The 16854-nt window shown below is 43.9% G+C and overlaps 1 protein-coding gene across 3 annotated transcripts in view; it reads left to right on the forward strand.

Annotated features, from left to right (window-relative positions):
• The window catches only part of TRPM6 (transient receptor potential cation channel subfamily M member 6), a 94176-nt gene that overhangs the window by 55734 nt on the left and 21588 nt on the right, over positions 1-16854 (forward strand). For all 3 annotated transcript variants that reach the window (XM_077344764.1, XM_077344767.1, XM_077344765.1), the window contains exons 26-31: positions 103-1232; positions 3309-3415; positions 5602-5728; positions 6905-7002; positions 12677-12735; positions 14995-15017. In XM_077344764.1, the coding sequence (XP_077200879.1) occupies positions 103-1232; positions 3309-3415; positions 5602-5728; positions 6905-7002; positions 12677-12735; positions 14995-15017 (1544 nt within the window). The remainder of the gene's footprint in view (positions 1-102; positions 1233-3308; positions 3416-5601; positions 5729-6904; positions 7003-12676; positions 12736-14994; positions 15018-16854) is intronic.

Here is a 16854-nt window from a genome sequence, read left to right on the forward strand (position 1 = left end):
ACTGCTCTAGGAAGAAATTGAAATGGAGCAGCCCCTTTGATACAGTGAATAATATATTTAAATTCTATTTTAATATATGCACCTATGGATCTTTTCTCCTAGAGTTGAAGAGATGTTTTTGCAGCTGAAGGAGGTGCACGAGAAAGTATGTTACATCAAAGATGCTTTGCTTGCCCTAGACAGTCAGCTGGGACATTTACAAGACCTCTCTGCTTTAACTGTTGATACTCTGAAAGTAATTTCAGCTGTGGATACACTGCAAGTAGAAGAGGCATTTCTTGTTGACTCAAAGCACCAAGGCTATAGAAAACTTCCCCATAGCTGGAGTAACGTCACATATTCCAAGTCTTTCAGTAGTCTGGAATGTATGAATGATAAAAAGTACAATTACTTCAGTGTGCCGCCTTCCCTTCTGAGAAGCCTGCCAAGGAACCAGTGCCATCATCAAGTTCTTGATGCAATAGACTACAATGAAATTAAATCAATAGATAAATATCAGGAACAGGTGGCAGAAAAGAACACACTTGTCCTGGGGGCATCTTCAGAGATCAAATCAGCTTCTAGATATGGACAATTTCTCGTGGTTCCCTCTGATCAGCAAGGAGGAGCCTCTTTCTCTGAAGATGCTGGCTTGAGTTTGTCATTTTCAAGTACTCCGAATGAGCTCAGAGAAGATGAGTTGAAAGCCAAGCCCCATCCCAAGCATTGCAGCACTACTGCTCATTTGAATGGATGTGACACTGATGCTGTAGAAAGACAACCCGTCATCAACCAAAGACAGGACTCTGTTATTGTGTTGTCAGCCAAGAAAAGTGGTGAAACCATCGCTAAACATTATGTAACTACCAAAAGTCCTAGTATTGCCTGCAGCACCTCTTTACCATCTCACAATGAGACTGAGGAATCAGGAGGAGGTTATGTGAATTGGGGGTTTGTAGAAGAGGATGAAAAAAATGGCTTTAGCAGCCAGTCAAGACGGTTAACCTGCATGCATTCTTCCCTCCGCAAAGACTGCAGTGGTAGTTCGCAGCATGTGAAGATAAAGGAATCCAAATCGTTCTCCTACAATTCTGACCGATCAGGATATGGTGATTGCTCACACTCCTATCTCCCATTCCAGCGCCACACATCATTCTGGATCAATCCACATAGGAAAAACTGTACTTTCTTCAAGGGAAGTAGCTTTTGGTCCCACAAGGCTGAGAAAATGGAGAAGACCAGCAAAATAAAAGGCAATAATATCACTTTGAAATCACTTTTCACAAGGAACGTTCAAGCTTTCATAGCTAGAGGCATTTGGCTTTAGTAATGCTCAGTAATGTCCTGGTATTTGACAAGGGTAATAGTTTTGCAATATTGTAGCACTGTAGATCATTTATGCATCTCCCCACAAAGTTATGCAATTTCTGTAAGAATGTAGGACATACTTCCTGAATAGAGCCTAGAGTTTCAGTGGGAAAGAATCTGGGATTCTTTAGTGGCTAATAAATGTAAATTGGTTGATTGATTAATAAATTTGTATGCATATAACATGTCAACATAGGTACTATTTTTTTTTAAGAAAGGAAAGTAACTCAGTAGTTCACCCTCTCCTGAAAAAATCAATGCTGGACCCACGGGATCCTGCCAACTACTGCCTAATGTCGCATTTAGCGTTCCTGGGTAAGGTGGTGGAAAGGGCCGCAGTGGATCAGCTCCTGGCTTTCTTGGAAGAAACTTTGGCACTCAATCCATATCAGTCTAGCTTCTGTCCTGGTCATGGGGTGGAGACACTGCTGGTCGCCCTGCTGGATGACCTCTGTAGCCAGCTGGATAGAGGCGGGTCAGCCTTGCTGGTTCTCTTAGACCTGTCGGCAGCGTTTTACATTGTGGACTATGAAATATTGGTCCACTGCCTCGCTGGCACAGGGATAAGTAAGACAGCCTTGTGCTGGATACGCTCCTTCCTCCAGAACCAGATTCAGAGGGTTGCCGTGGGGGATGAGTTCTCACATCCCCCACGGCAAACCTCTGGTGCTGGGTTTTGGGCTGGGTTGCCATCAGTACGCTGATGACACCCAGCTCTATCTCCAAATGGACAGCCATCTGGACTCCCCCCCCCTGGAATCATTCGCCAGATGTTTGGAAGCAGTGACAGAATGGTTCGAGCAGAGTTGCCTGAAACTCAACCCCTCCAAGACGGAGGTCCTGTGGCTGGGAGGCAGGGGGCGGGATCAGGAAGCGCATCTCCCCAACCTGGCAGGGACGCAACTTAACATCATGCACCAGGCTAGGAATTTGGGTGTGACCATTGACGCGTCCCTGACTATGGAGTAGCGGGCCAGGCATTTTTCCATCTTCACAAGGCTCAGCTACTAGTGCTCTACTTGTCCCCTGACCATTTAGCCGCAGTGATCCATGCAATGGTCTCCTCCAGATTAGATTTTTGTAATTCGCTCTATGCGGGCCTACCCTTGTCCTTCATCCAGAAACTTCAGCTAGTGCAAAATGCAGCTGCTTGGGTCCTCACAAGTACACCTTGGAGGGCCCACATCCAGCCTGTGCTGAGGCAGCTGCATTGGTTGCCAATAGCTGCCCGAATCCGGTTCAAGGATTTGTTTTTAACCTTTAAGGCTTTATGCGGGTTGGGACCGACATACCTGAGGGACTGCCTATCGCCCTATAGGGGGCCTTACGCTCTGCGGGGGGAAATCTATTGGTCATTCCCGGCTCTAGAGAAGCATGCCTAGCCTCAACCAGGACCAGGGCCTTTTCTGTCCTGGCCCCCACCTGGTGGAATGAGCGGGAGCTGTCAGCTTTCTTCAGGGCCTGTAAAACGGAGCTCTTCCACCAGGTTTATGGTTGAGGCTGGGGTCTGAGAGGTAGAGTGCTGCCCCCCTGGGGAGTTCGAAGCATGCATCACTTCTCTCCATTCTCCATTGCCTTAATAGTTAGGAGGTGGATTGGGATTGGTTGCCACCATGTTAGGAATTTTTAATGTCTTTTAGGGGTGTTTTAATTGGGGTTGTAACACTATTGTTACTTGCCACGAACTTACTCAGGGAGTGAGTGGCGGGAAATAAATAAAATAGTAGTAGTAGTAGTAGTAGTAGTAGTAGTAGTATTAGTAATAACAATAATATTTAACGTTATTACTTTCTATTAGACTGGAAAGCCAGTCTTTCTCAAAGGGGGAATATAGCAGTGAGGGGGGATCCAGAGAAATGTCTTACAATGTTGCTTGATATAAAAACTATTAATACTATCTTATTTCAAAGTCAGAACTTGTTGGAACTTTCTTTGAATTTATTTTTTACTTTAACTCTCAGAACTATCAAAATCTACTGAGCTTTTAAAATCAGACTGGGCAAAAGCAAAACATGGAAACCAAGAGAAGAAATCTTGGGAAAAGAAACAGAAATCTCTTCAGGTTCCGGTAGGTTCTGATACAATTAGATTATCAATTTATTTTTATTTTATATCTTAATGATTAGAGAAGTCTCAAGGTTAATGAGAAAGATAATCTTAAATTAATGTTAAGTGCTGCTGCTAGGTCAATTACATGTAAACTGGAAATAACTCATTTCTTAGCACCAAATTCTTTTGTTTTAAACTTCATAATCTTTGAAACATAAGTATGGGTTGAATATAATCTGTAATTAGTGAAATAGTAGGAATTCAGTATCTGAAAATAATCAAAGGAAATATCTAAGATGAAAGATTGAGATTAGAGTGCAAAACTGAAGAACTGTATATTTACTGATTACAAATGGGGGGAAGCCAAATTTAGCAGGGGGGGGAGCAGAAGTCAGCATATTATTTGCCCTGGATGGTAAGGGTCTTGTCATGAATTCCAGGTCTAGAAATTTTAACACTATCTTAGCTCTGTTAAGGAACTGGGGGCCAAATTGGTATTTGCAATTAAAATGTCAGCTACTTAATTATATTTCTTAATCTGTTAAAGGCTGCAGCTGTATGATAGAATTTGTGAGACCTTTTCAGTAGATGTCTCCAAGAAAAATCTGTAGCATTCCATTAAAAATACTTTTGAGGGCGGTGTTCTGGGATAGATGACTTGGGCAGTGTTTTCAGCCCAAGTTGGACCAAATGAGCTTTCTATGGGTTGGATCCAGACTAAATTGGCCATTCCACCTCCCTTCTCACTGCAACCCCTCCCCCCTTGCTCCTCCGTGTTCCCTGTCCCCCAGGAGGAACATTATGTGAAGATTAATGGGAGGAAGAAGCAGGAAAGTTCTATTCTGGCATTGGAAAACTTAGTCTGGATGTAATATAACTTAACTAGAAATTAAGCCTGCTGTACAAAAAAATACAGTGGGTGCTACCAGGATGGATGGAAGGAAGGAAGGAAGGAAGGAAGGAAGACAGAAAGAGAGCAAGCGAGAGAGAAAGAGGCAGAGAGAGAGATGCAGAAAGGAGAGAAAGAAATTGAGGAAGGAAGGAAGGAAGGAAGGAAGGAAGGAAGGAAGGAAGGAAGGAAGGAAGGAAGGAAGGAAGGAAGGAAGAAGAAATTGAATTTTGGGAAGAAGGAAGGCATTCAGGTAGGCAGGTAGGTGCCATGAAAGGGACAGGGCAGGGGTGGAAGGAAGGGGGGAGGGTCCACTGGGCGTTTGGGGGGGGCCAATCGCGAGGGGGGAGGAAGGAAGATTTGGGGGTTAAGAAGGGTGGGTAGGGCGGTGGCAGAGCGCGTGGTTGAGTGGCAAGGGGAGCGGGGGGGAGAGTTGGGGGTTGAGAAGGGTGGGTGGCTGGGTGTTTGGGGGTGGGGCTGTGGCAGCGTAGTGGGGGGTTGAGTGGCAAGGGGGGTGGGGGAAGAGGGTGGGGTTGAGAAGGGTGGGTGCCTACCTGCCTTGTCGGCAGGCAGCCGCGTAACCATAGAATCATAGAGTTGGAAGGGGCCATATAGGCCATCTAGTCCAACCCCCTGTTCAATGCAGGATCAGCCCAAAGCATCCTAAAGCATCCAAGAAAAGTGTGTATCCAACCTTTGCTTGAAGACTGCCAGTGAGGGGGAGCTCACCACCTCCTTAGACAGCTTATTCCACTGCCGAACTACTCTGACTGTGAATTTTTTTTTTTTTTGGCGGCTGTTGGCCGAAGACGGTGCAGGTTGGGGTCAGGAGGTGCTCCACGCCTCCCGACGTCAGTCCAGGGGCAAGGGGCCAATCGTTGCCCCCCCCACACCCCTTACTGCTTTATTTATTCCGCTCCCACAGAGCGGTATAAAGATATGATTTATACTGTATGTAATATAACTTATACTAATATACACTTCGATGTATGATTTATGTAAGTGTATATTATACTAATATACACTTAGAAGTATAATTTGTGAACTGAACTGATCTGCAAGCTACATTTTTTCAAATCTCACCCTTATTGGCTATCTTGGCCTTGACTACCAATAAAAGCTAGCTTTATGTTTCATTCTTCTTGTCACTGCTAAGGCAGTGATTTACTAACAATGATTTACTAACAATTATATGACCCTCCTACTAGTTATAATCCCATGTGAAGTTGTTGAAAGGATTGTGTCATCATTTCTGCTGTCAGATTCAGCTGTCTGTCTTGTGATGCTGATAAGTATTTTCTCCTAACTCATGACAGGTGATAACAGTGGATGATTGTCCCCAGGGCGCCCAAACTAGTTCAGAACCATTTGACAATAGGCTTTTGAGAGAAGAACAAGAAAAGAAGACCAACAGGCGAACCATGCCCAGCTTCAACCAGCTACGTATGGAACTCTAAGCAAGCAATGACATGCCAGACATGGGGCTGGCAAGCAGTAGCAGGAAACAAAACAAAGTCCAGGAAGAAGTTGTTAAAGTTTTTGTGCTGAATTATAGCTGATCAAATACAGCACTGACATGCCTTCAGCCAAAGACAGGCCAATGATGGGGGGGGGGGGAATACATGGGCCAAACTTTGCTAACAGAGGAATCATACTTGCAGATTGTGGCAGGTTATTAGGGATGCCAGTCCTCAGGCAGGGCCTGGGGATCCCCTGAAATTATAGCTCATCTCCAGGCTAAAGAGATCAGTTTTCCTGGAGAAAATGGCTGCTTTGGATGGTGGACTATGGCATTATACTCCACTGAGGCCTCCCTTTGCCCCAAATCATGCCCACTCCTGGCTCCTCCCTCCCAAAGTCTTCAGATATTTCCCAGACCAGAGCTGGCAACCATACAAGTTATAGGTAAGTTTTCAAATATAAAGGAGCCAAAGGATGGGCTAGTCTCTGCAGAGCTAACAATGCCTTTTAATCTAATGCAGCCTTTCTCAACTTTTTTACCATTGAAAAATCCCTGAAACATTCTTCAGGGTTTGAGAAACCCCAGAAGTTGCACGACATGGAGAATTAAGTTGGAAAGAGTAGATGTACATGCCCACCTAGGGCCTCTCCCCTTTCCACCCTCTCCAGGCCCATCATTAGGTCGTTTGAGATGGGTGAGGGGTCAACATGACCATATATGGTCATATCACCTAATAAATGTTTAACACATTAAGAATATATTAAAAACAATTAACTCCTACCCATTCAAGAAACCCTTCCAGAGCGATCAAGAAACTCCAGGATTTCACAAAACTCTGGCAGAGGAATCCTGATGTAATGATGGTGTATATTAGTAAAATATTTATTTTGATTAGATGGATATTTTATTTGAAATGCAGTAATTAGCCTCATGTATAGGAAATTACAATACATTTCTTCCTACTCTTCTGAGTGATGCTTGAGTTTGATATTATAGTATTTAAAGTGATTGGTGCTGAAGATTCTTTTACATCTCAGAATAGGAACAGTCCTGCTTAGAATGGATACAAATTTAATACAGACACTTTTATTTGTTTTGAAGCAAATGTTCATTTTCTTGTTATTTCATATGTGCTCTTGCTTTGTTCACTGGGCTAGATTTGGATCATATCAGTTGCATGCATCAGAAGATGAAAAATCAAGGAACTGCTAAACACACAGTGCAAATTTGTGACTATTTGAGGCAATCACAAGAGGTAATGATTGAGGACAGTCTTACAAGTCATCTGTACATTATGTAAATCTCTACTGATCAGTGGTCTATTCTGAATTTAACATTTAAGAACATTCAACTTGGAGGACATGGTGGTGGTGGTGGTGGGGGGGGAGCTGAGACAGCCTCTGCACACCTTCTGGAGTTGGAGGCTGCAGAAGGCTCAGAAACGAACCCCTGCCAGCCCTCTGGGCTCCAGGGTGCTGAGGAAATGCTTCTGCCTTAAAGAGATGTAGCTAGAGCACAGGCAGAAGAAGCTGTTGCAGGAGGATGGTGTAAGTCTTTTTTTGACTTGCTTATTGACTGTTATGGGAATGTTCCCCTTTAAATTGGGACCTTTTGGGCAATGGCTTCTCAGAGCAATCCAAGGAGCTAGACTCTCAGGTATTTCCTACATGGAGAGGTGATTGTGTGGTTAATAAGGTTTGCAATTTCAGAAGAAAGGAATACTTTTGTCTTCTGTGTTTGTTCATTCTCTCTCTCTCTCTCTCTCTCTGTATATTAATGTGACCAGATTATCCCACTTTTGGAGGCAAATTGACTTATGTTGAAATTAAAATATGTATATATTACAATACTATTTTTGCGTTCTATGAAAGTTTTTGTTGCTCCATATAGACCAAATTTTTAATCAAGACCCCCCCCCCCCCGGTCAATAGTGTCCTGCTTTACCCATGTTAAAATCTGGCCACCTTACTGTATATGTATGTGTGAGTGCCACACAGCCCGTCCCAAGCAGACCTTTCTTCTAGGGGAATTGATCTCTGCAGTCAGTATAGGAACTTTCATTTTGAGAGTTCTCCAGGTTCCAGTGGAGGCTGGTATCCCTGAACAGTGGCAAGACCCGGGTGTAGACCTGGGGCTTTTTACCCACTCCCAGATCGGCTAAATCCCTGCAGTCTACACTGAATTTGATTTCCATTTTGATTTTGGGTGCTTTAAATTTTCCTTCTGCAACATGCATGATTGATTTGTGGTGACCCTACCTTTCTCCCATGATATCCTGGAGTGGGTATAAGCCTCAATATTTCAAAAACTGCCATGAGTAAATATGTAGATGTCTCCTTTTTGTGAATTAACTCACTGCTCCATGCCTCAGAGCAATGCAGTCTTCCTTAGTTGGCCAGGGCATCAGTTCAAAGACTTCCTGGATCCCGGTTACAAGGCTTCCCTTAAAGTGACTGTGGTCCAGAAGCCCTAACTTCTCTCAACAGAGATTTGCCTCTTGGATTAATTCCCCCTCCTCTGTTGTCTCCAATCCTCTCCATCCCCCATCCCCCCGCCTCAAGAAAAGAGACTCCTGCTGTGCTTGGCTCCCTTCTCTGCTCTGAGCTTTCCCAAATGAGTGCAGAACATTTTCTGTTTCAATTGGGGGAGGGGACCCGAATTCAAATTGATCTGAATTCAGTAGGATCCACAATGGGAAAAACAAAGTAAGTGCAGAATCAACCCTGGAGATCCAACTTCTGGGGTTTCTTGAAGCCTGCAGAATGTTTCAGGGGTTTCTCAGTTGTAAAAATGTTGAGAAAAGCTGACATCACTATCACTAATCAACATCACTAAACATTATAGAGTTGTTGTGTGTAGCCAACTCACTCCCTACCTGATTGTTCCTAGAGGCGTGCTACCACTCTGCAAATTAATGTCAAGCAGTGCAAATTGCAATCTACCAATGAGGGCCAATCAGTTCAAATTGCATGCAGACAACTCTATCCCTACATGATTGGCCCTCCCTGGGAGTGTGAAGCCAACTGGGAGAGAACACTGCCAACAAGGGCCAAGCAATGCAAATTGTACTCTGCAATGAGAACCAATCAGTTCAAATTGTATACAGACAACTCAATCCCTACCTTATTGGTCCTCCCTTGGAATATGATGCCAATAGCGATACAACTCTGCCAGTGAGGGCCAGTCAGTTAAAATTGCATGCAGACAATGCACTCCGTACTTGATTCGCCCTTCCTGGGGGTGTGATGTCAATAGGGAAAGAGCATTGTTCCAATAAGGGCCAGTCATATGACTTATCTGTCCTCTTCCTGCTGCTTGCTGAGTGGAAGAGGTAATGGTCTCTCTGAAGGACCCTGCTGATGATAAGTTGCTCCATTCTCAGCCTCTTCCCACCCTCCATCTCCCCTAGGCAAGGGAGGAAAACCAGCTGCTTCCTTTGCCTCCTGTGTTGGTCTCAGGTTTCAGCTCTGTGCTGGAAGGAAGCATAGATGAGCTGCAAGTGAGGCAGTATTTCAAAGACAGAATGCCAAGGGACAGACAGAATGCAATGAATGTCTTAACTCAGTCCAGTGAGTCAAGGGTTCCTTCAGATAGTCCAAGAACATCAGCAGAAGGAGAGGTCACAAGTTGTGTCCACAACTCAGATCTCCTTGGCTCAAGTTAATGTAGGCTGTCAGCAGCCTCTCAGTCCTCTGTGATGACTTCCAGTCTTCTACAGTCAGCAACTGTCTTGCTAACATGGTGTGGTTCCTTTTAGACTGGAGCTTCCTTCCAGCACATAGCTGGCATTGCTTAATTGGCTCAGGTGAGCTGACAAGTCAGGGTGCGGCAGATGGAGGAGAGGCAGAGGAATGAGGAGTTCCTGCAACAACTTTGGAATGTAAGCCCTGGTTTGTCTGCAGCTCCATTCTCTCCTGCTGATCAGAGGTCTCTGCCTGTTGAACATCTGACTGGGCAAAGTTCTCCTTTAACTGAGGCTTGGGTGAAGCTGGGAGCTCCTGGCAAGGCTTTTCTGCCAAGGAATCCACCCTAACAGGACCTAAGTTCACAACACCTCCCCATGGCCCTGTAGCCGGCCATCAGAGCACTCTTTGCTTTCCCCCTCTCTCCATCTAATCAGAGGGGATAGTGGGATCCAACAGTCTTCCTCACCCAGCCTGGCCCTTGGGAGATGTGGGGGGATGTGAAGGGAGCAATCCCCCCTCATAAACTTCCTTACCCAACTTGGTCCAACCTTTGGAAGATGTGAGGGCAAGAAGGAGGCAGCAACCCCCCCCCCCCACAGGCCTTCCCAATCTGGCATTGCCAAGCCTTTGGGGGATGTAGGGTGGGTGAGAAGAAGGCAGCCCCCCATGGCCTATCATGCTTGGCCTGCTCTTTGGGAGATGGAGATGGGTGGGAAGGAGGCAGCTTCCCCCCCCCATGGCCGTGCCCACCCAGCCTGGCCTTTAGGAAATGTGGAGGAAAGGGCAGGAAGGAGGCAGTGCCCCTGCAGCCTTCTCTGCCTGGCCCAGACTTTGGGAAATGTGGGGTGGGTCAGAAAAAAGGTGGCAGCCTCCCACCCCCCACCCCCCAGCATTCCTGGTCCAGCCTTTGGAAGATAGAAGGTGGGTTGGAAGGTGGCAGCACACCCCTCCACAGCTGGCCTTTGGAAGATGTGAGGTTGGATGGAAAGGTGGGGGCAATGGTGACCTATATAGACATTGTTGTATGGGGTTGGGGGGGTAAGAGGGCCAGGGCCCCTCCAAAGCAGCTGTTTTGTTAAGGAGAATTTATGCTTTCCACCCCTCCTCCCTTCCCTTCCTCCTCTTTCTTTCTCTCTCTCTCTTTCATCCTGTCTTTTTCTCTTTCATCTTCCTGAAGGTTTCCAGGCCTGTACCTGGAATTTGGCAAACCAGTTGGCTGCATATGGAGGTGGAGTCAGGAATCAAACCCAGCTCTTGAGATGAGAGTCTGCTACTCTTTAATCATTTCACCACACTGGATCTCAAGACTGAACAGGGAGCAGGGAGAGGAGGGTCAGAACCCAAGAATGTCATAGTGCAGGTGTATGTGCTAGCACCCATTGCATTCCTAGATGCAATGGACTTTGCCCCTAGTGATAAATGAATAAAACACTAATTTAACACAGCCAAACACTTTTTCTTGCAAACTGAGACATTTATTTTATATAGGAACAGAAAATGCTGGGAAAGAAAGAAATAATTAGCCACTTAACTGTCAGAGAATATTAATAAAAAGGCATTAAACTATTGAATCATGAAATGGGAGTGTATATGAAAAAGACGGGTTAAGATACTGAGGTTTTATGTGGTAATTCTTTAGGTTATTAAGGAAAATAAAGTGACTGCCTTACAGTGAAAAACTTTGTATAATTCAAGAAACTTCTTAGCTACTCAGTAATTACTTATTCCTGGGAATATGAGATTAAATAATTATAAGGCTGAGAGGAAATTTCTTAACTTCTTTGTTTTTGCATTAATCCTTTTTTCCTGCTCATTTGTACTGATTTATCCAAACTGAGATTAAAATCAGGACAATTCAGGTTAAAGAAGCTTCTGAACCAACATGTGATCAAGGTTTAGAATATCTGTTTGAGGAGATTTGGTGGTGAACTAAATCTCGTTAACCCTTGTACCTACATATGTGTGCCACAGGTAACTGAACTGGTACTGGTTTCTAACTGGGATTCTTTACATTTAATGGGAGTGTGTATATGTTAGTAAGCTGCATAAACACACAACCTAATTTAACAGTGGCTTAAACTGTCATCTGAATGCTAAATAACAAGGAATTTCATAGAACCTTCAAGGCTAAATTCACAGTGGCATACTCTTTTGTGAGTTAAGGGCCAAATTAGGTGTCATGATTTTCACAAGTTACACAGAAATTTGGAGTGTCATTTTAAAGACCAGAACAAGTCCTTTTTGGCTAGGAGCTGCTGTGTGGGAGACGAAAAGCTCCACATGCTGCTCCAGTTTTACATAAATAACTCCCTGTTGGAAGCCATTTCAGATTCTCAAAATGGTTTGGAGGAAGGGAGGAGCCCCCCCATATCACAGTTCCGAGTGGAAAAGGGCTCCCTCTGGTCTTTAAAATGACATTCCCTACAGCTGTTGTGTGACTGTAGGGAACATAAATTGGGTTGGAAGAACCCAGACACAACTCACCAAACAACATAACATTTAAGTTTGCCCCTAAGGCCCACTTTGACAAGTGCATGAAATGTTACATTCAGGTGGCAGAGAGATACAGAAAGCTGCAAACAACAGAAAGGCTGTGGAATGGGGGACGGAAAGATATTAGAAAGATAAGCCAGAAAGTTCAGTTTCCCAAGACAAGGTTATCACATTATATTGCAGAATGCAGGCAAAAAAAAAAAGAAAGAAAAAAGGATCCAATTAAAAATAAAGAATCCACTTAATAGCGGGTGTGGATCACTCCCAAATGTTTATGAATTAGCATGATTGGAATGGGCCTGCACAATGTACACAAACCTCCAATAAGGTACAACCATTTGATGTAGTGAATTAGCCACCCCTAATCCCTACTGAAGAGCCTCTTGTGGCGCAGAGTGGTAAGGCAGCCGTCTGAAAGCTTTGCCCATAAGGCTGGGAGTTCAATCCCAGCAGCCGGCTCAAGGTTGACTCAGCCTTTCATCCTTCCGAGGTCGGTAAAATGAGTACCCAGCTTGCTGGGGGGTAAACGGTCATGACTGGGGAAGGCACTGGCAAACCACCCCGTATTGAGTCTGCCATGAAAACGCTAGAGGGCGTCACCCCAAGGGTCAGACATGACTCGGTGCTTGCACAGGGGATACCTTTACCTTTACCTTTAATCCCTACTGAGTTCAAGAAATCAGGGTATGCTTTGATTAAGAAAGTGTACATTTTAACAGCAATGGTATTTGCTATTTTCCTTCTTTTCAGGATTTAAATAACAGTACCATTTGGACCTACAGAAGAAATAACTTGAGCAGGAATTCATCGTAAGTACTCCTGTTTACATTGCTGACCAAATTTGTTTTATCTGAACCAGGTGGGGGACTGGCGAGCTCTTGCCAAAGGAAAACCTCCCCACCTCACTTTCCCCATGCCATCTCTACTTGTCCTCTTTCCCTCCCTCCTGCAGACCCCACAACTTCTTCTCTTTCCCTACTCCCTTCCATCCCTTCCACCTCCCATGATCATTATCCCCATCTGTCACTTTGATTCCAGTTGTTCCTTCCCTCTGCTTTTCAGCTTCTTCTCTCTACCTGTTTCCTTCCTCCACTCCCCATTTAAGTCATTTTTTTCTTTATACCCTCCTACTACTGCTTGGCTGCTTCAGTCCTCTAACAGCCAAAGCTGGCTTGCAGCAGTTTACAATTTAAACCGTAAAATACACTAAAACTTTTTTGTTTACATAAAAGCAGCAGAAGTTTAACAAATGAACACTTTGACTCCCCGACTCCCAGCCCTAACTCAACCTGTCACCATGCCTGGAAGTGGGTGGCTGAGACATAACAGTTTCCAAAATATCTAAAGACATCTGAGGGAAAAGCTTGGGTGGAGGGGAGGACCCAGGATCTTCCAACCCTAGCCTCAACCTGGTGGAAGAACTCTATCTTGCAGGTCTTGTGGAACTGTGATAGCTCTGACAGGGCCCTTTGCTCTTCCAGGAGCTTATTCTTCCAGTAAGGGCCAGGACTGCAGGCTGGGGGTCACCAGCTTGTAAGTACCCACAGAACAAATGGCCCCGCAGGGGGGCATAGGGAAATAGATGGTCCCTCAGATGTGTTGGGCCCAGACTGTACATGGTTTTAAATGTCAAAACAATTGATTTGGAGCACTACTGGTAACCAATGTAGCTGTTTCAGCAATGGCTGAATATGGGCTCTCCAAGATGTTCTTGTGGGGATCCTAGCAGCCACATTTTGCACCAGCTGCAACTTCCGAGTCAAGGTCAAGGGCAGGCCTTCATAGAGTGAGTTACAGAAGTCTAGCCTGGAGGTGACCATCACATGGATCATTGTAGCTAGCTGTTCTGGGGCCAGATAAGGTGCTAGTAGCTTCTCTTGGTACAGATGGGAAAATACTACCCTAGTGACCTGCACCTCTATTGATAGGGAGGCATCAATGATCACCTCCATGCTTCTGGCAGAGGGTGAGAGCTCTAATTGTACCTAGTCCAGGCTGGGGAGGCATGCTTTCGGGTCTGACCCTTTTCTACCCAACCACAGGACCTCCACCTTGGAGAGGTTGAGTTTCAGAGTTTCAGGCAACTCTGCTTGAGCTAGACCATCATTGCTTCCAAACATCTTGCAAATGTTTCTGGCAAGAAGTCAGGCCATCCATCCATCAAGAGGTAGATCTGGGTGTCATCCACATATTGGTGACATCCCAGCCATAAGTCTGGGCCAGAGGCACATATAGATATTAAACAGTTTAGAGGAGAGGATTGTGCCCTGTAGCACTCTGCAGGAGAGTAAGTATGCAAAGTACTCTCCTTCACTGCCACCCTCTATGTCCAGTTCTGGAGAAAAGAGATCAGCCATTGGAGGGCTCTCTCTCAAATCCTAGTCCTGTAAGCAGTGGGCTAACAACTTGTGGTTGACTGCATCAAATGTAGCTGACAGATCTAAAAGCACAAGAAGTGCCATACCGTCTATTCAGCTGAGGACAGAGGTCATCCATCAGTGCAAACAGCACTGTCTCCACCATCTCTGTGGCTAGGATGGAAGCCAGACTGGAATGCTGAAGTCTCTTCCAAGAATGCCAGGAGCTGATCTGTGGTGGCCCTGTCTTATAGACAGGTGACCAAATATATAATTTTATAAAATCTGTGGAAGTATTCTTTCGGGTGCTCTCCGTGCCAAAGAACTCTACTACTCCCACACAGGATGTACGAAGGTACACTTTCTCAATAGGGATACACAAATGCACTTTTGAGGCTCTGGTTTGCACACGTTACTTCATTACATGCAAATATGTCTGTATTTGAGCTAATGAAAGATAACATCAAGGATTTAACAGACGAAGAGCAAGGAAACCATAGGAAAGATATCTTTCCCCAATAAAGATTAAAACATGCACATTTCAGTATCACTGCCCCCATACTTTTATTATTCCTATGTTTGTGAATAAGATGAAATCCTTTTTGGATTCCTTGCAATCTCTTGCATTCAAACTATTATATACTTACATAGTTAATTATTTTCAAGGACATAAAACCATGAAAACCTTTCTGTTATGCTTGATTTCCACAGGTTTACTACAGATGGAGTGGACAGTAAGTTTTTGTTCTTTATTATTTGTCAAACTTGCTTGCAAAATTACAAAATATGTGGTAGAGTAGAAATCATTCTCTAACAGACTATTAAAGTTAGCTGGCAATTTTTCATGAATTCTGATAGAATGTGTCACCTTGTTAATATAATCCTTATTACAAATCTGAAAGGCTCTATTATGTCTGTTAGGCTGATACGCTAGAATTCTCTTGTGTAAACAAATAATTCCAAGGTGGGCTTTAGCTTTTTCAAAAAATTGTTTCTCTTGACACACCATTTTCAAAGGAGGCTCAAGGAGAAAATAAAGCAACGTCTTACTAGGTATATCATTGTGGAAGTTTGCAACTTGTTAATACCAGTTGCTCTTCTTTTGTTAGTGTTTTATAAGAGAAAAATATTCCAAGCATGCTTGAAAAAGTAAATCAGATTTTTTTTGTTTTAAATGTCTTTAAAAGAATAACACATTTAAAAAAGGAAGAAGTAATCATGTTTATTCATATTTTATGGCTCCTCCTCTTTGTGTATTTTGTGTACCTCGTCTGCACATCCATCACATTCTCTTTGCTGGTTTCCTTCCTTCTATTCCCTGCCCCTTACATGTTTTAGAAAATTCAGACGCTGAGATTTCTCTGCAGTCTCTATAGTCATTTGCCTCACACCTCACCATATGTCCCTCAGCATTACATGTTGTGTCATCAGCCTTCTCTTTTATCAAGCTTTCTAGGACTGCAAGAGAAAATACCAGGCTTTCTGTCCTAACAGTATCTTATTCCATCATGTACAATACTGTCTCTTTCCCATCCTCCCTAAGTTGGTTTAAGGATAGATTCAGATGGGTAGCCGTGTTGGTCTGAAGTAGCACAATAAAATCAGAGTCCAGTGGCACCTTTAAGACCAACAAAGATTTATTCAAGGCGTGAGCTTTCAAGTGCAAGCACTCTTCCTCAGACTATATAGGGAGTCTTAATCTGATGAAGAGTGCTTGCACTTGAAAGTTCACACCTTGAATAAATATTTGTTAGTCTTAAAGGTGCCACAGGACTCTGATTTTAAGTTCATTTAAGTTTGACTTCTTTGCTTTTGGACTCTGCAACTGAAGTAGCACTTTCCTCTCTATTCACTAAACCTTCAGATTTTGAGTTCTTCTTTGACATTCACTTTTAAAAAACCCTTTCTGATCCAGCAAAGTCTAACTTTGTTTATAGAGTTGCCATCAGGTTTCCCTTGGAGACTTCACTCCTGGCCAAGTATCCATAGACGTTGTGAGGAAGCAAAGTTAATTTTCATAAGTTTAACTTGGGGGGGGGGGGAGTTTTACACATCCCTACCATTCCTTCTATTCTATCACTCTCTCCCTTTTCCCAATGTGTATGCACTTCTAAAGTCATATCTGACCATTTTGGCACTGGGAACTTCACTGCTCTAGCAAATCCAGGGCCAATGAAGTATATTGAGCCAAATGTTCCCCCAAGTGGGAGCAGGAAGAGGTGGGGCAACCTGCCCCAGCTCAGACTCCAGCCTGTAGCCCAGCACAAAGCCTCCAGTATGGAAACAGTCTCTATACTTTTATTCAGTCCTTTTCCTTTGTGAGGTTTTGTCAGTTTAAACCTGAATACATGATAAACAATAATAACAGCAGTAATTCCAGTTTCTACATAGTTACTGCTGTCATCACTGTGTGTAAGGATATGTCTGTCAAACGAAAGAGAGGAAGTAATAACTCTTTAGTATCTCTTTAATAGTCATACTTGGGGGAAGAAGCTAGGTTTTAATTTGTGGACTAAAATGCTGCCAATAGCTTTCCCATAGAAAGAAAACAATACTTTTACCTATTTAAAA

This window comes from Paroedura picta, chromosome 7, assembly GCF_049243985.1.
Source record: "Paroedura picta isolate Pp20150507F chromosome 7, Ppicta_v3.0, whole genome shotgun sequence".
Lineage (NCBI taxonomy): Eukaryota > Metazoa > Chordata > Lepidosauria > Squamata > Gekkonidae > Paroedura > Paroedura picta.